This window comes from Rhinopithecus roxellana, chromosome 10 (genome assembly GCF_007565055.1).
Source record: "Rhinopithecus roxellana isolate Shanxi Qingling chromosome 10, ASM756505v1, whole genome shotgun sequence".
NCBI lineage: Eukaryota > Metazoa > Chordata > Mammalia > Primates > Cercopithecidae > Rhinopithecus > Rhinopithecus roxellana.
In genome coordinates this window covers 115375885-115400315 of record NC_044558.1, presented here as the reverse complement: position 1 = coordinate 115400315, position 24431 = coordinate 115375885, and the positions used below count along the sequence as shown (strand labels likewise).

The window sequence follows — 24431 nt, the reverse complement described above, 5'->3', positions numbered from 1 at the left end:
AAGGTAGGGGCAGGATGTGGATTCTAAAGTCATTAGAATACGATGGAATTGAAGGTATGGGAGTAGGTAAGGTAACGCTTAAAAGATATGGATTGTGAGCCATCCTTAGCCCTAAACAAAGGATACCAACATTTTACTCTGGTGTAATCTGGGTAGTAAAACCAGAAAGGTAGAAAACCAATCAGAAAAGAATTGCCTAATGGTTGCCAGGGGGGAAGCGTGCTTTAAAAAGCCTTCTGTAAATAAATCCTGCAAACAAATTAGTAGATGACAACTGGAAACGAAGCCTGAGCTAAGTCTGGCAGTGAAATTGGAAAGAGATTATTGAAAATAGTGCAAGAAAAGAAATATTGAGTATTGGAAATGAAATCAGTCATGAAGTCATTGTATCATTGTCATCATTTGGGGGACTATAAAGTAATGCAGTTGTGTGCAGTGAAATATTTTTCCCTCTAAAAATACCAATTTAACTTTGTAATTTTTTTTAATGTAAACCAGGTGCCAGATGCAATTAAAAAGTGTCAGAGGGCTGGAATTACTGTGCGGATGGTCACTGGTGATAATATTAATACTGCTCGGGCCATTGCTACCAAATGTGGTATTTTACATCCTGGGGAAGATTTTCTGTGCCTAGAAGGTAAAGATTTTAACAGAAGAATACGAAATGAAAAAGGAGAGGTAAAGATTTATTTATTTATTTATTTTTGGTTGACAGATGTTTAATATATTAGGAATTTAATTCAACAAACACATACTGAATATGCACTATGTTAGGCACCACGCATGAAATAAATGCAGTCTATACCTTAGGAAGCAAAATACTAGTGTTCTAAGGGATAAAAGAGAGAAGTAATAAGTTAGTCCTAAAGGAAGTAAACATTTCTTGCTATGAATGCTATATGAAAGTAGTGGCGATGAATCTAGGCCAATTTCAGAAGTACAATATGTATAAGGGAGTAATGGGAGATGGGTTGGAAAGGCTGATATGGAGCATATTTCAGGGGACCCCAAACTCTCTGAACTTCTTATGCTCAATTAAGGAAGTTCTATTTTCATAGGCAGTAGGGGGATTTTTTAAATTTGGTCTTATAAATAAAAAACAGTGGCTTTTAGACTTGAGTATGCATCAGAGTCACCTAGCAAGATTATTAAAACACAGATTGCTGGACCTGCCCCACAGTATTTGCTAAGGTAGATCTGGGTCCATGCCCAAGAATTCATGTTTCTAATAAGTTCCCAGGAGTTTCTGATGGTGTTGCTCTGAGGACCACACTTTGAGAGCTACTGATAAATATGCCAGATAGCTCATTAGGATTTAAGAAACTATGTTTGGGCATATTTTAACTTTGATTAAACATTTATAGATTGAGCAAGAGAGGATAGACAAGATTTGGCCAAAGCTTCGAGTACTTGCAAGATCATCTCCTACTGATAAGCATACACTGGTTAAAGGTAAGTCGATTTTTCAGTTATTTCACAATTTCTTAATACAGAAATGTGTTCTGCTTCCTAAAATAGTAATAGGTACTGAATATTAGATTGAGTAATGGATATCATGTTTTAATAAAATCTAAATACATTTCCTTTGATATCTTAGGTAAATTGTGTTCCTAAGTGATTATCTGAAGTGTTTAAGACAGGATATTGCTCTGAATATGCCCTTAGTTTCTGAAGTAGGTTCTCACCCAACATCTAAGCAATTTCCATTTCTATGTTTGTTTAATTATTTATTTTTAACCTTGAGTCTATAAAAATGAATAGTCAGGATGTTCTTCAGAATCATCTTATTAAAGAGTAATGTTTTTATAACACAAATATTTACTTGTATTTAAGGTATAATTGACAGCACTGTCTCAGACCAACGCCAGGTTGTAGCCGTAACTGGTGATGGTACAAATGATGGCCCAGCACTAAAGAAAGCAGATGTTGGATTTGCAATGGTAAGAATTAACTCATTCAAATATCCAAACATAATTTATGGACTGGTTTGTTTGTTTGTTGACTGAATTACTATGGATTTTAAACACTGTCCCTCAAGATTAGTTTGAGGGATAATTAATAAACATAAATTGGTTTATAAGTCTAATTAGTTTATGCATTAGCTTTATTTGATGTCATGAAATCTGACTAGATTGTTTCTTTTGAACAATTTAATAATATTATATGTTGACTTTGTATTCTGTTTTTTAATGTCTGTCATCTTACCTGAACCTTTAACAACCCTTTTACGCAGGACACAGGCTTAGAACAGTTGTATTTAAATTAAAAATATAATTGAGACTTTTCCATTCATCTACTCAATTACTCTTCAGTTATTTAAAAAGTAATTGAATACCATCATTTTATATATAATTTTTTGATTGAAAAAGCCTACCTACTTGTTTTCCCCAAAGTCCTCAATTTAAGTATTTTATTTTCTTTGAGTTTCATTTTATTTTTGGAAAATACTGGTTCATAATCACAATTCTCAAATCCAGAACTATCAGGAAACTGAAATTTTTAACCTAAATTTTGCAGCAGACACATTTGATTGCAAAATTTGTTCTGAACTGATGTGAGGCTGTTATTTGTCCTACTTAGTGTGAATATTCATAGCCATTGTGGAGATTTTAATGTGGTTTTTATGGGGTGCTAAGCTCTTTTGGGAAAATTGAGATACAAGGTTATGTGTCTCATTATCTTTCCAAACTATGAGAGAATGAATTCTGAATCACAATCTGGCCCTAAGGTTTTCAGATGAGAGATTGTTTTTGTGTACAAATGTTTATTTGCATAATTTGTCCCCCTGATATTTTGCTGCTAAAATAGAAATTTAGAAGATCTACCATGGTGGCAGCCTTTCAACAGGAGTGAGAGAGATGGGGAAAGGAAATTATGGGTAAATTTTCCTCAATCAAAAGCAGTGAATCCAAAGATCCCACCCTACCCCATTCCAAATTTAAATAGTTGGCAGCTGCATTGGTAGGAGCTTCTGAAGACATGTGAAGCATAGCTGAAGAGGTCTATGGAATAATTAAGTGCTCTTACTTTTGTTCTAGGCAAACAGGCCCTTTCCCTTTAGGAACATAGGATCACTCACTGCTGCTCTTGAGCATTTAGCAGGATTTTTATTGCTATTTACATTCTGACAGCTGACCAGAAAGGCATTTATGTAAAATGAATTTTAAAATAAAAAAAACTTTCTTCCCAAAACTTGAATGTAAGACAGATACAATGGGCTTTAAGTAAATACAGGTAAATGTAATCAAACAAAAACACAATACACTGACTGGTTGGTTAGTATTTTTTAAGCTCTTTACGGTTTTAGGCCCAGTTTTACGCCCCCCCCCCCCTTTTTTTTTTTTTTAAATAACATGAAAAGTCTGAATTTAGTTCAAAAACAGACTGACCGTGATGGCTCATGCCTGTAATCCCAGCACTTTGGGAGGCTGAGGCGGGCAGATCACATGAGGTCAGGAGTTCAAGAACAGCCTGGCCAACATGGCAAAACCCCATCTCTACTTTAAAAAAAAAAAAAAAAAATTTGCTGGGTGTGGTGGTCGTGCCTGTAATCCCAGCTACTTGAAAGGCTGAGGCATGAGAATCGCTTGAACCCAGGAGGCGCAGGCTGCAGTGAGCCAAGATGACACCACTGCACTCCAGCCTAGGTGACAGAGCAAAGCTCTGTTTCAAATAAATAAATAAATAAATTTAGTTCAAAAACATAGAGAAACTATAAGTGCTTGGTAGTTTGGACTTGAAACTACTCTTGTTTAAGCTTGAATTTACTTTGGTTTTGCATTTGTTCAGTTAAAACTTTAACGTCTTGTCTTAGAGTTTTCTTTAGTTACAAAAAATCGCTGTTGATAATTTCTTTCTAAATGTATCTCTTATTTTTCAGGCAGATATAGCATTTTAGGGCATACATTCTTGATTTGTTGACCTGTAAATAAAGGGTATATTCTGCTTGTCCATTCGGCCCTTTGTATCCATGGATTCTGCATCTGCAGAATCAACCAACTGTAGATAGAAAATATTCAGGACAAAAATATGGATAGTTGCATCTGTAGTGAACATGTACAGGCTTTTTCTTATCATATTCCCTAAATAATATAGTATAACAATTACCTGCATAGCAAGTTTTGGTCAAAGGAGAGAATCCTTGTCACATGGTATTATTCTTGCCAAAAATTAGTTAACCATGTATTGCTATCAACAAGGACTGAATGTCATGGTGTAATCCGATAATCAAATACATCTATGGTAGTAAAACCTAAAGTAATTAAAATACTTTTATTTTAAACTTTATTTGGATTAATGCAGGACTCCAAATATTAAGAGACTGTGTTCACTATTGCAGTCCAGAAACATTAGAAGTGAAGAGTTGCTGTCTCCTAAAAATTCACAGCACGTGGAAATAATCACAGGATAGTGACAAGTTTTTCAGGAAGAAGTCTTTGACTCTGCCTGTAAAGACTGGAAAAGGTTTTCTGGAAGAGGTACCAGTTTAGCTGAGGGAAGGAGAGGAACCAAGAGGCCCTCATTCTTCAGCGAATTATGTACAAATTGTTCACTCTAACTAGAAGAGGTTGTGGTACTGTAATGAGATACAAAGCTAGAAGAATTCATAAGGTGCCACATTAAAAAGGCCTTGAATGCCAAGATAAGGATTTTTTTTCTCTTATCCTGTAGATGAACATTTGACAAGCCTACTTCTGATGAAGTAAGTTTAGAGACACACTATGTGATATTATATAACTTCTAGAAGCTCATTTTTTAAAAGCACTTTAACCTTTTGTGATTGAAAGTTTTCCAGACTTGTTTCATCATAGAACTAGATTTTGTCTGAATACCAATTAACACCATAGAGTTACTTTTAGAAATTTTAAGGATTTTGAGCAAGGGAATGGTGAGATTTGCATTTGTATAATGTAGGTATGATGAGAATCAAGAAATCCCATTGAGTTTAAGTGTGTTAAATATGTGGGACATTGGCCAGGTGCGGTGGCTCACGCCTGTAATCCCAGCACTTTGGGAGGCCAAGGCGGGTGGATCTCTTGAGGTCAGGAGTTTGAGACCAGTCTGGCCAACATGGTAAAACCCTGTCTCTACTAAAAATACAAAATAGTGGGTGTAGTGGTGTGCGCCTGTAATCTCAGCTACTTGGGAGGCTGAGGCAGGAGAGTGGCATGAACCCGGAAGGCGGAGCTTGCAGTGAGCCGAGATGGTGCCACTGCACTCCAGCCTGGACAACAGAGCGAGACTCTGTCTCAAAAAAAAAAAGTGGGACATTAAAAGTAAAATATTCACAATGGGAGCTGGAGACTAAGATTCTAAAATAAGATTGTTTCTTCATTGAGTATTTTGAGAAAGGTTTCATCTGAACTTCTTGTTTATCAAAACAATGTATGCATAGTATTTAAAAGGTCAGGTAGTTCTATAAGACTTAATACCAAGTCCCCTACCACATACCAAATTTTTGGCTCCTGAAGGAAAACAGTTTTAGCTGCTTCTATTCCTTAGTTATGTACCTTTATATCTCTAAATCACATGATTCTGGTGCTTTTTGATTGTTTTAATATAAGGCTTTAACTAATGACTTTCATTAATGAAGATGAGGACTTTGTGCTTTTACAGGCACATAGACCACATTCACCCCATATACCTTCATGCTTACTACCTATCCCATCATCTGCCAGCAGAGTTATATCATAATTTAGGTTCAATCAACATTCAGTCCTTACTGTGACTGTAAATGCTGTTTCAACCTGATCTATGTGGTCTACTGTAATTACTTTTCCTTCCTTACACAGCTTTTTATGTTCCCTATAATTTGTTGTCTTTTTTACTTTAATTTTTATTTGGTTTGTTTGAATTGTTTTGGCTTAGTTTTTCTATGTACTTAACTCTAATTCATCCCCAAATTATCTGTTCCATATATCGGAGACTTTTAGCATTCTTACCAGTTTTAGTTTCTAAGAGATAACGTCTCTCAACATCTTTCGACGTGCTTTAATCTGCACTCGCTGTTTGCTGGCCTTGCTGCACAGCTGTCTTCTTGGTCTCCATACCTGAAGATTTTCTTTATCTCTCATTTGTGTTGGATCTTGTACTTCACGAGTTCAGTTGCATCATCATCTTTGGTTTACTCCCTTATCTGGTGGAGTCATCTCCTCCAGCTGCTTCTTGAGAAAAGGTTTGTCTTAGTCCATTTTGTATTGCGATAACAGAGTATCTAAGACTTAGTATTTCATGAACAATAAAAGTTTCTTTGACTTCAGGTTCTGGAGGTAAGTAAATCCAAGAACCAGGGTGCCAGCATCTGGTGAGGGCCTTCATGCTGCATCATGTCATGGGAGAAGGGCAAGAGAACATTGCAAGTGAGCACGAAAGCAAGAGGGGGTCAAACTCACCTTTATAATGAATTCACTCTTGATAATGAAACCACTCCCAAGATAATGACATTAATCCATACATGAAGTCAGAGCCTTCATCATGATATCACCTCTTGAGTTTCCATGTCTGCACCTTGCTGATTGAAGATTACATTTCCAAGACATGAATTTGGGGAACACTTTCATCCCGTAGCGGGATTCATGAGGGTTAGCTTTTTGATAAATTTTGAGCGAATCCTACTCCCTTCTAATTATTGCCTTATCTCTCTGCAAAGATAACCAGTATCCTGAAGATTATTCCTTTTGCCTGTTTTTGAACTTTGTACAGAATAATCATACATTATGTGTTGAGTTCATCTTCTTTATTCAGCATTATGTTTGTGAGATCATTTATGTTAATATAGTTGTAGTTCACTCATTTTATTAATCTACAATTTATTAATTGCCCATTCTCTTGTTGATAACATTGTTACTAGTTTGAAGGTTCTAAATGCGTCTTCAGTAGACTTTCAAAAGATCTTCCTTTTTTTATTGCTACCTTCACCCCTACTTCCAGTGCCATGTAACTCTACCAAGTCTGAAGCTATGCAGGAGGGTTCTGTGGTCGGGGGGAAAGGGGGCTACTTCTACTTTCTCTACCCGTGGATTACGATTCAGCTTTCTTGTGTCTGCTGAGTTGCTTAGCATTTGGCTGTCTACTTTCAGCTTTTTTTTTTTTTTTTTTTTTTTTTTTTTTTTTTTTTTTTTTTTTTTTTTTTTTGTAGCATCTCCTTTTCCTCTAACTTTGTCTTCATAGAGTTTGTTTGCTTTTTATTAATATATACCTCTTTGTGTGGCTTTTGGAAGGAACTTGAGTAATGTCTTTGTTCATTCCTCCATTTTTAGCCCAACTTGAACCTTATTTTTAATACTTCATTCTTTGTTTGATTTCTGCTAAACCAGAATGTCTTTTCTAGTAATATCTTAGAATAACTCTGTTACCTTCTTTTAATGTAAATTTAAGTCAATATTTATTAGGTATAGTCGTAAACTTTTGTTTATTAATTGTGTATTTTTTGACTATTTGAAAGTTAAAACATTTAGTCTAATTCACAAAATTTTTTTAACAGGGTATTGCTGGAACTGATGTAGCTAAAGAAGCATCTGATATTATTCTCACAGATGACAACTTTACAAGCATTGTTAAAGCAGTTATGTGGGGACGAAATGTCTACGACAGCATCTCAAAATTCCTTCAGTTCCAACTTACTGTTAATGTAGTAGCCGTGATTGTTGCTTTTACGGGCGCCTGTATTACTCAAGTAGGTGATGATTTGTCTGTTAAAACTTGTTTACTTTAAATAAAAGTACATAAAATGCCTTTTTAAAAACACTTAATATTTAAGCTGAAGCTTAATATTTTAGGTTAGTTAATATAAAAATATAATCCTGTTCTGTTTCTCAAGTTTTTAAACCCTGAAGGCTTCCTGAGAGTTGCTGAGTCCCTGAGTAGTTGTGAATGTCTATTAGGAAACATATCTTTTCTAGGACTCACCGCTTAAGGCTGTGCAGATGCTGTGGGTAAACCTCATAATGGATACGCTCGCTTCCCTGGCTCTGGCAACGGAACCACCCACTGAGTCCCTCTTGCTTCGGAAACCTTATGGTAGAAATAAGCCTCTCATCTCACGTACAATGATGAAGAATATTTTGGGTCATGCATTCTATCAACTTGTAGTAGTCTTTACACTCTTATTTGCTGGTAAGAATTCAGTGTCTAATAAATAAAGCTTCAATTAATTGTTTCTTTCCCAAACTAATCATCCAAGATGTTATAATGTTATAAATTTTCAAGAGCCTAAGTTCTATTCCTGACTTCCCATTTATCTTTAATTTCTTCTTCTGTATCAGTGAGTGCTTAGTAAATTTGGGGAGACAGTAAGATAGATAGTAGGGGGGGAATAAAGAGTCCTGATGTCTTATCCTGGCTCTCCACTAATTTAGATATGTGATCCTGAGATTGTCACCATAGTTTGGGGAGCTTCTGTTTCCTTGTCTATAAAATAAGAGAGTTGTACTAGATAATCCCAGGTTTCTTCCAGCTCCTTCCATGCTGCCATTTCAGATAAAATAAAAAGTCTAGCTAAGTTTTACTTTGTATACCTCCTTGAAATCATATTTGGTATGATAATTACAGAATAGTCATTTTTCATTCTTTCAGGAGAAAAGTTTTTTGACATTGATAGTGGAAGAAATGCTCCTTTGCATGCACCTCCTTCAGAACATTATACTATTGTTTTTAATACCTTTGTGCTGATGCAACTTTTCAACGAAATAAATGCCCGGAAAATTCATGGTGAAAGAAATGTATTTGAAGGAATCTTTAACAATGCCATCTTCTGCACAATTGTTTTAGGAACTTTTGTGGTACAGGTGGGTAATTGGAAAAGATAGTTTCAAATTTGCCTGTTATATGGGAGACATTAGGTAAAGAGCTTGTTCTAGCAATCACTTGTGTGGAACATGTGTGGAACTATTGCCTTGGTGACATCTATAGTATCATGGTGATTTAAGGTATATGTTAAAGAATATGAGAACTGGGCCAGGCGCGGTGGCTCACGCCTGTAATCCCAGCACTTTGGGAGGCCGAGGCGGGCGGATCACAAGGTCAGGAGATCGAGACCACGGTGAAACCCCGTCTCTACTAAAAATACAAAAAATTAGTCGGGCGCTGTGGCGGGCGCCTGTAGTCCCAGCTACTAGGGAGGCTGAGGCAGGAGAATGGCGTGAACCCAGGAGGCGGAGCTTGCAGTGAGCCGAGATCACGCCACTGCACTCCAGCCTGGTGGACAGAGTGAGACTCCGTCTCAAAAAAAAAAAAAAAAAAAAAAAAAAAATGAGAACTGAATCTCTGGTTCTTAGAAGTAAATGCCACAACAAACTAGACAAACGGTTTTATTTCTTCCAACTATAAAGTGAAAGATATTATTTCTTAGGAAACAAAGTCAGCCAATCACATTAATTGTTTCCCCAGCATTTTAGTATTCTTTTTACATCCCACATTATACCAAAAAAAGATCAAGTTTAAATTTAAAAATAATTAAGATCACTTGTGCAAATAAATATTGAACTCTTTTCATGCTCATTCTTTTCTTGATTTATAAAAGAAAATTACTTCAGTTTTCTATCTCTACTAAAATCCAGACCTGATTGTCAAATCAGTTATTATCTAATTGGGCTACTAACAAAGCAGTTAGAAATCTATCTGTACAAGTGTACAGATTAACTTAAAAAATAGTGGAACCGAGAAGTAAAAATCAGTTGAATTTGAATGAAGTAGAGCTAAAAAGAAAGGAATTGTAACTTTAAAGTTTTAAAATATTAACTTCCAAAATTATTTTTGATTTTAATATTTGGGAACTACTTAACTGCCATATCAGAGAGAGCCCTGTCAGACTCACAGGAGGATGAATATTGTTACTTGATTCTTTTTTAAAAACTTATTTATTTTTTGATTAAGATGGGGTCTTGCTGTGTTGCCTAGGCTGGTCTTGAACTCCTGGGCTCAAGCCATCCTCTCACCTCAGCCTCCAAAAGTGTTAGAATTACAGGTATGAGTTGTCACACCCAACCCCAGTTAATTCTTAATATTTCCATGCACACTATTTTAGGCTTTTTAGATAACAAGCAAAGCATAAGCACTGTATTATGAATTTATGTTCATCATCAGGCCTCACTCTTTTCATAAAGGAGAGCAAATCTGAGATCACTTCACCTGAGTTAGCCCATACTTCATAGAACTTTGCAAGTTGCCTTTCTTCTCTTACAGTCTGTTTGTATTTATCTTAATAGGTCTAAATGTTAAGTAGAAATAAACAGCTATGTGGAATTTTTAAAATATTGTATATTTTTCCAGTGACATACAGTCTTTTCTACAAAAGAGTACTGTATTTTGAGAAAGGCATAAATTATTTGAAGAATTGTACTAAATACAGGGGAATGTAGTTGCTTGGGGTTATGTTGGAAACATAAAGTTACTCTTCTTCGTCATAAGAATTTTACTTTTTAGTAAGCATAATTTAAACATGAAATACGCATGCATTAAAAACATTGGGCAAAATTTTACTTTATTTCAGTTGTCTTTTTTTGTAAGAGGGAACCCTTTCCCTGGAGGGGAAAGAGGAAAGGTCTGTTTCAGTTGTCTTATTTTCAGTTGTTACTAATATAATACACTTCATCAGAATAGTGGTTGTTCACCTTATTTTAGAGGACATAAATTTGATATTTTTTAAAGTATATGAATTTTTAAATTTAAGATTTAAGTGAATTTACTCTTGATTATTCCTCCAGATAATAATTGTGCAGTTTGGTGGAAAACCTTTCAGTTGTTCAGAACTTTCAATAGAACAGTGGCTATGGTCAATATTCCTAGGAATGGGAACATTACTCTGGGGCCAGGTAAAAGTCTCATTAGTTTTTGCTTAAACTTAAAGTGATTTTTTTTTTTTAATTTTTAGTGTGTATTTTCTTTAACAGTTTCATTACTTGATTCTAAATCGTTAACATGGTGAGTAAAGAGAGGGAATTCAAAGATAAGTTTTTTTAATGTTGTATATAGTTCCAGTATGTCACTTGTTCATTATGATTATGCCTGTACTATAAAATACTATCCTAACTTTCTATGTGGTTTTTTTACTTGTTTTTTAGAACAAGTTTTGTAGCAGTTGTTAAAAATGATGTATTTATAACTGGTTAGGATGCTAATATCTGTATCTTTTACTCTATAACCTATTTTTACATTTTCAGAAAAAAATTTTTTACAAAAATGTAGAAAATACATGGCCGGGCGCGGTGGCTCACGCCTGTAATCCCAGCACTTTGGGAGGCCGAGGCGGGCGGATCACCTGAGGTAAGGAGTTCGAGAACAGCCTGGCCAGCATGGTGAAACCCCATCTCTACTAAAAATACAAAAATTAGCCGGGCATGGTGGCAGGTGCCTGTAATCCCAGCTACTCGGGAGGCTGAGGCAGAAGAATCGCTTGAACCCAGGAGGCGGAGGTTGCAGTGAGCCGAGATTGCGCCATTGCACTCCAGCCTAGGGGAGAAGAGCGAGACTTCGTCTCAAAAAAAAAGTAAGAAATACGTACACGTACTTTGTCATTTTGTTCTGTAATTTAATCTAATATGCAGCATAGGAAAAACTGACCTTAGAGAATGTTTTTATAAAAATAATGTTACCTGGAAAAGGGGGTCACAAAATGATGTTTTAGATTTGAATTGAATAGCTTTAACAGTGTATGTATAAAATAAAGTGCCTGAAATAAGAGATATACCTCATATTTACTATAGGCAGCTTACTTGCAAATGCATGTCATTATTTTTTAAATGTAGGTGATAATGATTTATGCATTGTTCATTTTAAGCCCATTACTATAAAACTAAATTAAAGAAAATCTATACTAACATTTTCATAAATGAAGGTTAATATATTTTATGGCATATAATTTGCATAAGCTAATTTATTGTTATTCTGCAAATCAGTGAAGCCAGACTTTCAGGGTTTCTGTAAATTTAGCTCAATCTTTACAACTTTTGATCTCTTCTTTTTCTTAATTATATTTCTAGGTTCGGAGGTTTCTTATCCATTTTGAATACCTCATTAATAGAGATCATCTTTTAAGTAGGACCTATCATACTAAGTGTACCATAATAGAACAAGCACTGCCTTTGGTGGTCAGGAGACCTAGGTTCCTAGTCACTCCATGAACAAGTCACTTTATGTGCCTTGAAGCCTATTTCACCTTGGTGAAATGAAGTGGGTGTACTAGCAGTTCTCCAAGCAGAATTCTATAGCTGACTACATGCTTGTTTCTCCCTGACAAACCCAACTGCTGCCTTAAAGAATGGATGTTAACACATAAGCTAATACACGTGTATTGGTGTTTCTTGTATCCTTTGTGTTTTCTGGGGCATCTGTTTTTGTTTGGCATCATCAATCAGTACTAATCTAATTTTAAACTGTTGCATTTTTAAAAAATACTTAACAAAACTATTTTCAGTGTAACCTTGATGATTTTTTAAAATTTTTATACATTTTTTCATTGAACTCTGATAGCATTAATGAAATGTAAACATGTTTTGCATCTAGTAAGACCAGCTGCCATTTTCATTGTATTCGAAATAAATAGGACTTTAAGTAAATACATATATCAGACCATGGTTTTAAAATGTACTGTCTTGAATGTCCTGATGAAAATGTGAAAAATGTAATCAGGTTAATTTCCATTTAGGAAAACTTTTTACCCTTCAAACTCAAATCTTTTGTGTAGCTAAGAGAAGAATGTGTTTTGCTCTGGGAGAGAAAGACTAATCAACAGGATCCCATTACTTCGTTGGTAAAGATAGTCGAATACTCTGACCATTTGTAGTACCTTTAGTATTACAGTTGATCAGCTTACCTTTACTTGATATGATTTATTTCTAAGTTCATTCCCCTGTGTTGTAGCTTATTTCAACAATTCCAACTAGCCGTTTAAAATTCCTCAAAGAAGCTGGTCATGGAACACAAAAGGAAGAAATACCTGAGGAGGAATTAGCGGAGGATGTTGAAGAAATTGATCACGCTGAAAGGGAGTTGCGGCGTGGCCAAATCTTGTGGTTTAGAGGTCTGAACAGAATCCAAACACAGGTATGGGCCTGGTAGAGAGGTAGGAGAGATGATGGGAGCCAGGGCTTTTTGACCTGGGGAGGAGATTCGAGTGTACTTCTTAAACTTCCTCTCTAGCCTTCCCAACCCACAAATTGTATTCTCTTGAAAAGTAATCCTGGTGCCTGGAATGAGTGAAACTTTTAACTGATTATGAAAGAATGTGTCTATATGCCCCTAAGCTCCTTTTTTCCTAGCTCCCCCACCCCCCACTTCATCTCAAAATGCTATTCTTGCCTATAAGCTTTGTTAAAAGTGCCTTTTTCTTTTTATATGTTGATAGATGGAATGGTCCTTTCTCTTGTTCTCTCTCTCTCTTGCTGAGCAAGCTGTCACAATCTCTGATTCCTTGCAGATGGATGTAGTGAATGCTTTCCAGAGTGGAAGTTCCATTCAGGGGGCTCTAAGGCGGCAACCCTCCATCGCCAGCCAGCATCATGATGTAACAAATATTTCTACCCCTACACATGTAGTGTTTTCCTCTTCTACTGCTTCTACTACTGTGGGGTGTGAGTGTGTGTTCCTAAGTGCATGAAATTAACATTTCCTACTTCACACACCTAACGTTTCTCATTTTCTCCTTAATGTTTGAATTCATTGTTCAGGCTTTTTCATAAAGCTTTCTTTTCGTAAAGTGGATTGAGACCTCAAAGTGTTGTCGTTGTTGTTTTATTTCTTAGAGGGCTAGACAACAGGTGGAACAATTGCAACCAAAGATTAGATGCAATCTGTGAGCTTGTCTGTGCTAACTCTGATAGTTAATATGGGGAATAAAATTGTAGCTTAGAACTTGTGAAACTACTATAAATTTTTGAGTATATGCCTTTAAACATGTTTATACTGCATGGTTCCTAAAAGCATGTGATTTGAAACTCATCTAACAGAACCAGGAAATTGCATTTTCAAAGCTAAGAATAAACTTAGCATTTTGACTTTTGTCCAATTTGGAAAGTAAGTTAGCAGCCTGGAGACAAGTTTTCAGTATGTATAGCCAGTTGCTTGCCTTCTTAACCTGTACTTTGTCTTTGATTTTTTGTTGTTGTTGTTGTTGTTTGGCTGTGGGGTGGTTTTGGGGGAAATCACTGTAAATTTTAAAACTTCCTGTGGAATTTATGGTTTGGGGTGTTTTTTTTTTCCATTTGTATAGTCAATTTAGTTAAAAATTGCATCATAGATAAGAAATATTCTGTTAAGTTTCAGTAGAAGTAGGAAAGTATACTGTTGATTAATTGTTGAACCAATAAATATTGTAATTTTCAATAATCGACTAAAATAACATTTTCTTTTAGGTTTTTAGTAAATAGCAAACTTTGTAAAGGCCTTATAAGCTATAAATATTACTGAGAATTCATGGTGCATTCTCGAATATGTTGGAGGCATTAAAGATGTAAACCCAACCTCATCCCAAAAATTTACGGCGATACCTAAGGTTAGCCTTGAAGTAGACAGAGACCTATCTTCTGCCTTTGGTCTCCAGCCAGCAAAGGACTAGAGGAACCTTGAGAAGCTGCAGAGAGGATGAATTAAGGGAGAAAACAGTACAGACTTTCTACTTAATGCCTGTTTGTTCCCTATTTAGTTAAGTATATTTTTATTTGATATTTTTAAAAATGTGGTGAAACAGGCACAGTAAGAACTGTCCCTGTTTTACAGGTATGAAAACTGCCTTAGAGTTTAAATAACTTGTCTATGGCTAATAAGCAGAGGCCGCATGATGTAAAGCAAAGTGCACACAAGTGTTTCAAGTGACCCTCTAACATTAAGATATTAAAATTACATACAGGGACAGCTAAAACTCTTCCTTTTAAAAATTACCTACCTGAATAAAATGGTAACCATAAATTGCCTGGCCATACGCCTGGTACAGTAAAAATGCCTCTTCCTCCCTGTATCTATGGATTTCAAACTATGCCTCTCTCTCTCTAGAGCTCCTTACCACCTAGCCTTAGATGGTAAATGTTCTATAAGCCTTTATGGAAGGCCTACCATATGTCAGAACTATGCTGGAACCTCTAGAACCTGCAGTCTAGTAGAGGACAAAAACAAATAGTTAGAAATGTCTACATGGTAGTAAAACACAAACTCATAACAGGGTCCTTAGCCTACCCTGGAAAGTCAAGAAAAATTGCCTGAAGGAGGTGACTCCCAGGATGACCCTTGATAGAATTTACCAAATGAGGCCTCAGTGATTATAATCTGGTACTAAAAGAGGAATAAACTAAGGGATTGATAATAGTCTGGTACTGAAAGAGTAATAAACTAAGGAAAGCTGAAATGGAAGTAAGCATCTGTTTATACCCCACAAGGAGCCAAACTCAGACTTTATCCTGATAGACTCCCTTCCCTCAAAATTTTAAATTTGAAAAATTCAAACCTACAGACATGTTGAAAAATTAATACATGAAAATCTTTCACTTGGATTTACCACTTAATATTTTATGACACTATTTTATCTGTATATTAATATAACTTTTTTTCTGAGCCATTTGAAAACGGCAGCTACCACGGCGTTTTATCCCTAAATACTTCAGCATGTACCTAAGAATTCCCATATATAATCATACTTTATTATCCAATAAATTTAACATTGATACCATATTATCTAACAGACAGTATTCAGATTTCTCTGGTTGCCTCCAGAATTTCCTTTATAACTTTTTTAATCCAAAATAATTACTGACAGTATGTGTGTTATGAGTCTGGTCTCCAACCTGGATTCATTCCTTGCCTTTATTTTTTATGACATTGACTTTTGAAGAATCCAGGTGAATTGTCTTATGAAGGGTTCTACATTCCAGATTTGTCTGATTGAGTCCTACTGGTTAGCTTCATATTACACTTTTTTGGCAAGTTTATCTCATAGGTGATGTGTATCCTATTCATTTTTATTTACCAATATTTTAAGTAATTGTTTTTTTCATTTGGAGGGCTATCAGATGACTTTAGGTATACTAATATTTCTCAGTCTGAATGTGTTCCAAGCTTTACATTAAATATCAAGGCAATCATAAACTGTCTTAAGACAGACAGGCAGACACATATACACACACACCTCTGCACATCCACCCCAGGCTCTTTTTTTCTGATGCACTCACTGTTCATATGAAATCTCTTGAGTTTCTGAGCCCATGTGGCTAGGGGAGCAGATACTTCAGGGAAGTAAAGGTGCATTTAAGAGAGTAGCAAAGGAAGGTTTGTAGTTGTTGCTTTATCGAGGTTTGAGATGTTTACTTCTTCATTCTGTGTCCTATGTTCTTGGAGTTATCCAGGGACTAAATCATATCTTGTTAATACAGTTGTCATTATACACCAAGAGTTGCAGTAATTATGTTGCTGTTACCATAAATGTCTTTCAACCTTGTTGGTGGAGCATTGTCTTAGGTGGTACAGAACATCAGCCAATATATAGAATTGTTAATATATTTAATGAAAGGTTTCATTTTATCACTGTGTTTCTGCCCTAATATGGAATAGTTTTAAAACCACCTGTGGGTGTCACATTTCTTTAACCTTTATTGGGTGACCTTGCTTAGCTAAAATAGAAGAAAGAATCGATTTTGACTTTGTCAAATGCTAGACTCAGACATCTCTGAAGTGACCTTTTCCCCTTCATTTATTAGTCAGATCTTCACTCTTACAGGTCTCTAGAGAAAACATTCTGTAGTTTTTTTCTATTTATAAAGTATATCATTCTAACACCAGTTTTTACCATTAGTAGACTTTTTTTTTCCTGAATAAATAACTACACATTCCTGGAAATGAGAAATTGAGAGAAAATTTGGTTTTCTAGGTGGAGGAGGAGCAAACTACAGCTTATGGGCCAAATCTAGCCTGTTGCCTATTTTTGGAAATAAGTTGTTATTGGAATGCAACACTGCCCATTCATTTAAGTATTACCTGTGGCAGATTTTTCACTATAAGGGCAGAGTTGTATAATTGTGACAGACTGTATGACTCACAAAATCTAAAATATTTTACTGTCTGGCACTTCACAGAAAAAGTTTACCAACCCCTGTTCCAGATAGATAAAGACATTACACAGGTGGGTCTCCTTTTGAGATAATTTAATATGCAAGTACCCAACTTTGGAAAAACAATCTAGAATTTTGTTTCTAGTTGCAGAGTATCTTTTACTGTGCCATTGCAATTAGTGCACATAGAAAAGTAATAGTGAAAACAAATTTCAGAAGTGGGCAATTTGTTGTAGAAGGTAAGATTTATTGGCTTATGATTAGTATTTTAGAGCTCTCTCTTCTGTACAATATTTTGGGCAGTAAACAATGTTATTTTCTGCTATCAAAAGTTAGGATGGTATTTACAAAAATTGGTTTTGTAGGTACATGATCTTGATTTGTTATATTTCATATATTGTTTACCTTGATAATCATTTTCAGTTTCTTAAAATTACTTCATGATTATGATAATCACTTCAGTTTTTTTGTTTACCATATATGCTTATGCAGCATTTTTGGGAGTTTTTTCTCCGTTGAATAATTTACTTTTACCAAATATTTTTGACATAAGAATTACTGAATTTTTCTTAATTCTGATAATTTCAAGAGGTGTAAGTATGCTCCACAGAGTAGGTTTAAATAGATAATAAATAGGAATTGAATTTTAAAACTGAATAAAATAAATAGGCTTGGATTTAACAAAAGCCTGTATTTAAGTTTACTTATATTTCTGCTTAAATCAAATTATTTATGGTATTAATATAGTTTCCTTCTTACCTAAAGTATTGTGCACAAAATTATTTTCCTCACAGCTATTGTACTGTGAGAATTTCACATACAGAAAGTAATAAAGATCAGAGCAGGTGTAAGCCAGCTCAGTGTCTTGCCTTGGATCAAGAGTGCTTTCTTATGTTCTTTGTAAGTAGAAAGTAAAACAAATCTGGTTTGATGATTCCTGGTTAATCTGAGCTTTATTGTATGTATCTCAAGAACTGTTCTTTGAAAATTGAATTGCTTTTGAGCATTGCTGAGCTGGCCTAGTAACGTGCTGAAACTAACTAGTCATGTGGCTTAAATAGATGTGTCAGACAAAGGAAGCATTAATCTTAATCTTATGGAACGTTTTATTCAAGTGAGGTTGGTGATAAAGTAAATGTTCGCATGTTTTTGTCTTCTCTTGACTTCCAAGGAACCTGGAATTGGGAGCCCAGAAACCTAGGTTTTAAGACTCTTTAGCTCTAATTAGGAGTTCCTTAACAAGTCAGCCAATAAAACTGTTGCTCAGTTTTATTATTTATGAAGCGGTTAGAAAAAAAAATCTCTAATATTGTTTCAGTAAATTCTTTCAGATAGGAAAAATCTTCACAGAATTGGAAGTTTTGCTAAGAAGGAATTTAATCTGATTTTGCCTGCCACTGGTGTATGTGTGTAATTGTGTGTATTTCCAAAATAATTGGAAAAACATACACTTGTTGCCCTCATCTTTACACTCTGCCCCTCTTAGAGCTTCACTAACTCAAATCTCTAACTTAAGTTTATACCTTTCTTCTGAGCTCTACATATTTTCCAAATTTAACATGTTTAAAAAGTAGATTTATTTCCCCCCCACTCTTCACTGCTCACTTTTATACCCAGACTGATTACAAAGAAAGATGGAAAACACACACATACACAGAAAGCTTAACTGTTGTTCTACAGCATCTGCAGCACCGGCAACTTTATCAAACAAGCAACATCTTCAGGGTTGTCTTGAACAGTTCTCATCACCTGTCAAGTTTGCTGGCTGATTCTCTAGTTTGTATTCTCCTCCGTGCCTACAGGCTGCTGATACCAACACATTTTTTTTTTAAGAAGTTATCTTTTTGCATTTTAAGCTTTTTACAGTTTGTTATTAGGACAGTCAGGATACTTGCTGAATGTTCACATGCATAAAATGTGAATTTTAAGACTTCACAATAAAACACTGAATGAATTACTATAACGTTATATTTAGCAAGCATTGTTTACATTCCATATGTAGAACACTTTACATCTTAGTAAAGGGGAAGGGGAACAAGAGCAATAAAAGAAATTGAAAAATATTTGCTGCTATTCATCTGTCAAATTAAGGAACTAAAGTACAAGCAATCGAATAGAATAGAATTATGAAAGATGGTAAAGTTGCAAGACTTTATAGAGTAGATGGCTTGTTGCTCCACGTGTGGATCATGGGCCAGCAGCTTCAGCATCACCTTGGAGGTTGTTAGAAATGCAGGACCTCAGGCCCCTGTGGAATCACAATCGACATTTTAACAAGATCCCCAGCTAATTTATATGCACATTAAAGTTTGAGAAGCCCTGGCCTCAATACTTGTGACCTAACACTGTTTTTAGTTTGTAGTGTGCTAACGAATTTAATCTCCTACAACAACCCCGTAAGGCAAGTACCATTGCTATTTCCCATTTTATAGTTGAAGAAACCTGTTTGACCAAGGTTCCTCGGGTAGTAAGTGGCAGAGCTGGAATTTACACCCAGACATTTTGCTTTTGTATTTCTCAGTTGACTATGCTGTACTCTCCATATAAAGGGCTAAGTGAATATGGACTAAAGCAGCTTACAAATAGGGCTTGGTAAATAAGGAAAGACAACTTGAAGGTGAGATGTGGGTGCATGGCCCTAAACTACTCACATTTTTTAAATGCATTCACATGTTCATTTGAATAAATGTATTGATGTATTCATTATTGCTATCTTATGAGATGAATTTTGTGACTGCATCTTTTTTCTAGAATATCAAAGTGTTACTTAACAATGAGTAAAGGATGTCTTTATTACTAAACAGGATTTATTAGAATCAAAGCAAAAGCAAACACTGTATTTGAATTGATACGTGGTAAATGCTCAACTACTTGGATTTTGTCCTTTTTTTTTTTCTAAATCTGAATGACGCTTGAGTTAATAGCACTGAATGTCAGTGTGTGCACTGATGTTTTTAAGTTTCATAGTTTCATTGCCCATTAACCTTTTTCATTTATACAGCAGACTGAGAAGGAAGATGAATTGTTGAGCTATCTATTTAGGGGTGAAAATACTAGAAACCTTTTAACACTTTGTGTCTTCTTGGGAAATTTTTCCCAGAAGAATCCCAGAGGATTTGTTTTTGTTTTTGATCTGTTCTTTCCAGATAACTGTAATAATTGATTTAAGTTTTAATCTGTTACAGAGAAAAACACTAACACTTTATAGACAAATGATAGACAAATGGCATATACTCAAATATTTATAGCTGTTTAATGGCATTTTATAGACATTTATTTGGGTTTTGTTCTTTTTATTTTTAATTAAGGGAGTAGTGGGGTAGATGTGAGTTCATTGTGGCATTCAGCTTATATTTGCTTGGCTTTTTCATGGTTGGTGACACCCTAATTCCTAGCATGATAAATAGTAACCCTTTGTGCTTGATTTGTTTAACTTATTTGAGTTGTTTTCAAAATGCATTATTTTTAATTTTAAAAAAATCAGCTAAGCTTGTGTATGGTTAAGTTTTTGTTTTGTTCTGTTTGATTTTGTTCTTTTAGGGAAAAAATCCTATAAAATGGCTATTAAATTTTTAGCCAATGACAATGAGATTTTCTTAATATTACTTGAATTATTTACCTCTTAATTCTTAGAGTATGTGGTTTTGTTGTTCTGTAGTGTCTTACTAAAATATTCATTTTTTTACAGTGTATTGCAAGTTCCACTGCATTACATGCAAATATGATTCACTCATACCTAGCTGTTTGTGGATTCAAACTCATAAATGAACCATTTTCAAGTTGTTAATAGTGTACTGACATCTTTCTGTGTTTTCTGATATTTACAGATTCGAGTGGTGAATGCATTTCGTAGTTCTTTATATGAAGGGTTAGAAAAACCGGAATCAAGAAGTTCGATTCACAACTTTATGACACATCCTGAGTTTAGGATAGAAGATTCCGAGCCTCATATCCCCCTTATTGATGACACTGATGCTGAAGATGATGCTCCTACAAAACGTAACTCCAGTCCTCCACCCTCTCCCAACAAAAATAACAATGCTGTTGACAGTGGAATTCACCTTACAATAGAAATGAACAAGTCTGCTACCTCTTCATCCCCAGGAAGCCCACTACATAGTTTGGAAACATCACTCTGATTGTAAGCTGAATGTTAACACACTAGCTGCATTGTAAAGAAACAAATCGAAACTGGGTCTTTTCACATATTGTGATGGACAAGCTAGTATTCTTGTCTTTGGACTTCAACAGAAGACACACTTGTACGAATGTAGATTTATTTTTTTAAAAAAAAAAAAGCAAAGCTTTCTGCCAGACTGAGGGTGCTTTTTGGGGGGTGGGAGAAATGAACTGACAGATAAACAGTAACTCAGCGTAAGTGACCCGTGGATCATCAGTAGAACCCAAGCATGGTCCTGAACAGTGTATTAGCAGAGCTTTAGTTTATCTCAGTCCTGGATGGGAGAGAGGGAGGAGTAAAACTGGGCAAGACAAAGAGCCCTGGATCGTTGAATTGATACTTTAATTTCTGCTGTTGGCTGTTAATAATTTGGATTATTTATGTTTATAAATGATACAGATCTGTTTACAAGGTTTGTAGATACTTTTTTTGTTCCTGTTCATAGATGGGAAGCTTCCTTATAACTGATGCAGAGAAAAATTAGTCCTTCAAATACTGCTGTATTTTCAGGAAAAAAAAAAAGGGGTGTTTCTATTGAAACTGTACTAAATTTTTGCCTACAATTTACCTTGTTAAATATTGTAGATAAATTGCTAATACTAATAGCCAAATAGATAACACTAATGCTTTGTTTAAAAAAAATGAAAAGACAAAACAAAAAAACATGAGCAGTGGTGTTCTAAATGAAGTTATGACATCTGTCCTAATTAGTTTCTTAAATACATTTACTACTTAATGGTTTTGAAGCAACTGTTTAATTTTTAAAATTTTTGAAAACTTGCTAATAACCTTTTGTTCAGAATTTAGTAGATTGTTTAATGCAGGACATCAACTACATAATGAAAGATGCTTGAAATGCTTTTGTTATTTCAGGCAAATCAAATTAAATCAAACTATCAAACTACAAGAGAACCTTAGTCCTTTTTGTTTTTGTCTAAACATGTTAGTTCAGTGATGTCTTGGTGAACTGTGAGTGAACTGTATTGATTTTTCTAATCTTTAGAGACCTTCACACAGCATGAGGGCTGTTGGCATTTTGAAAAAGGTTAATAAGTAGAAGCATACATGTTTTCCTTTTGTTTTTGAAACTTGTTTGTAAACATAAATAAATATGCCCTTTTATTAAATAAATTCATGGCAATGTTTTTTTAAAAGACATTTCAGCATCTTTTCTCAATTCTACATATACAGTGCATCATTCTGTTCTCTTTGACCACAATTGGAATAAATTTCAAGATGGTAACAGCCCCATGAAGTACCGCTTTAATTCCTTGCAGGTAATCTAATAGAATCAGATTAAGAAAATTAACACAATTTTGCCATTTGACATACTCTTCATTGAATTTGGTTTGTCTAAAATAGTCTCACAGGTAAAAAAACATAATAATGACCACCATTGTCTTTGATACATTTATTTTAATTCTTAAGTGGCCAAATAACAGATTAGATAAAATGAGATTACATGAAAATTTAGATGCAATAATTGACCATATGCTAGAATGCCCACCTCTAAGCCAATTGGATTCTTTAGCTCTCTTTTTCTTTCCTTTGTCTACCTTCTTCCCTTTTTTGCCTCTGTCTTTACCCTTTAGAAACTGGCATGTGTTAGGGCCCAGATTTCACCAGATACACAATCCTCAAGCTGACATAAAGTTTACGAGGACTGCTACTATAACTGAGAGTGCTGACCCAGCAAAGAAACATTTAGTTGATGGTGCTTGATATTTTTGGTGGGTGGGGGAAATCTTTTTCTCACCATCAAACCTTTGCAGTAATCCTCTGCAAGTCTCAGAAACACATTGGCTCTGTCAGCATTTGTAATTGTACATTTATTCATCAGGTATTTATAATGACTCATACTGTAAAAAAGAGGTAGCATGATATGCTGGAAAGCATATTAGACTAGGAGTCAAGATCTGGTTTCTAGTCTTGGTTTTGCCATTAATGTGCTGCATGATCTTGGGAAAATCATTTACCCTAAATAAGGGTGGTGGACTATCTCGAAGAACCCTTTCAACTCTAAAAATTGACCCTATCAACTGGAGAGCCTACAAGGCATAGGGAATAGAGAAAAGGGAAATGTTTTCAGTTTTCTTTTTTATTTTGGTTATGCTTAAATATGAATGTAATTACCAAAAGATTTAGAAGTGCATGTGCTTTGGAGGATTTGTATTGAGCTTTTACAGTATTCATTTTTCAACTCAAGGCAATGGCTTTCTACACCAACTCTAATCCATAAACGGGTCTTATGACATCCATGAAGTAGTAGCAAGACATGCTTAGTGTGTATTTCTCTCTTTGAGACACTGTAATTTCTACCAGAAATTTCCAGAGCATTATGTAAGTAGAAAAAAATGCAAGCAAGCTGTTAAAGATCTTGGATCCCATTATAAAGTATGTATAGTTGAAATCTGTAATTCAATCACTTTTTCTCTTTTATCCTCTAACCAAAAAATTGTTTAATTTTGCATCCCAAATGTTTTTAATCTTTGTATATTTTTTAAAAATCCTTTTCTCCTCATCATTGCCTTTTTTGTGGTTGTAAATAGACTTACTTGCACTTTGAAGATGAGTTACTCCTTGTCATCTTACAAATATGTGATATGGTAATTTTCATAACAGATGTCAGTTTTGAACCAAGAATTGGTGATTTGTTTATAAGAAAAAAAACTGGCTTCATTTCTGTGAAATTGCTCTTTGAAAATTTCTTTTTACACGTGTAAGCCAACTGAGATACCGTGATGGTGTTGATTTCTTTCAATGATGCTTACCATCTATTTTAGCCACTGAGCCTTTTATTATTTGTCTATTTGTAAAGTTTATTTGTCTTAACTCATTTAATAAATATACTGTTTATCTGTTTCTGAATGGGGACTGAACTTTTTGGATATTGATATTGGAAAATATTTTGGAATTTTTTCTACTTTAAATTTTAGAAATCTAATTGAAAATGCTATAATGTACTTGAAATGTTATGGTTGTGTTACAGTGAATCACTCTTCTAATAATATGCATGATCTTGCCTCTAAAATGAGAGTGGGTACATTGTCCCTACTCTCCTACCCACTGTCCTCAACCCTTATAGCACAATAGATCATTTCTGCAGTCTGTGGGAATGTAATCTGCTGGTTTTAGTACAGATTAGTTTTTCACATTAGCTGTTAAGAGCTTGTTTTTATCTCATTTTCCATACTTGTCAATACCAGTTATCTGAACTCTAT

At 34.9% G+C, this 24431-nt stretch overlaps 1 protein-coding gene across 4 annotated transcripts in view; it reads left to right on the top strand.

The window, feature by feature from the left end:
- ATP2B1 (ATPase plasma membrane Ca2+ transporting 1) overlaps positions 1-24078 on the top strand; it is a 118134-nt gene extending 94056 nt beyond the window's left edge. For 2 of the 4 annotated variants that reach the window (XM_030938407.1, XM_030938408.1), the window contains exons 13-21: positions 499-678; positions 1365-1452; positions 1834-1940; positions 7484-7675; positions 7902-8115; positions 8575-8786; positions 10704-10811; positions 12859-13041; positions 20858-24072. In XM_030938407.1, the coding sequence (XP_030794267.1) occupies positions 499-678; positions 1365-1452; positions 1834-1940; positions 7484-7675; positions 7902-8115; positions 8575-8786; positions 10704-10811; positions 12859-13041; positions 20858-21169 (1596 nt within the window). In that variant the 3' untranslated portion in view covers positions 21170-24072. Of the gene's footprint in view, positions 1-498; positions 679-1364; positions 1453-1833; positions 1941-7483; positions 7676-7901; positions 8116-8574; positions 8787-10703; positions 10812-12858; positions 13042-13414; positions 13529-20857 lie in introns of all 4 variants that reach the window. The other 2 variants (XM_030938409.1, XM_030938406.1) reach the window with 2 other exon arrangements.
- The last annotated feature ends 353 nt before the right edge of the window (positions 24079-24431 follow it).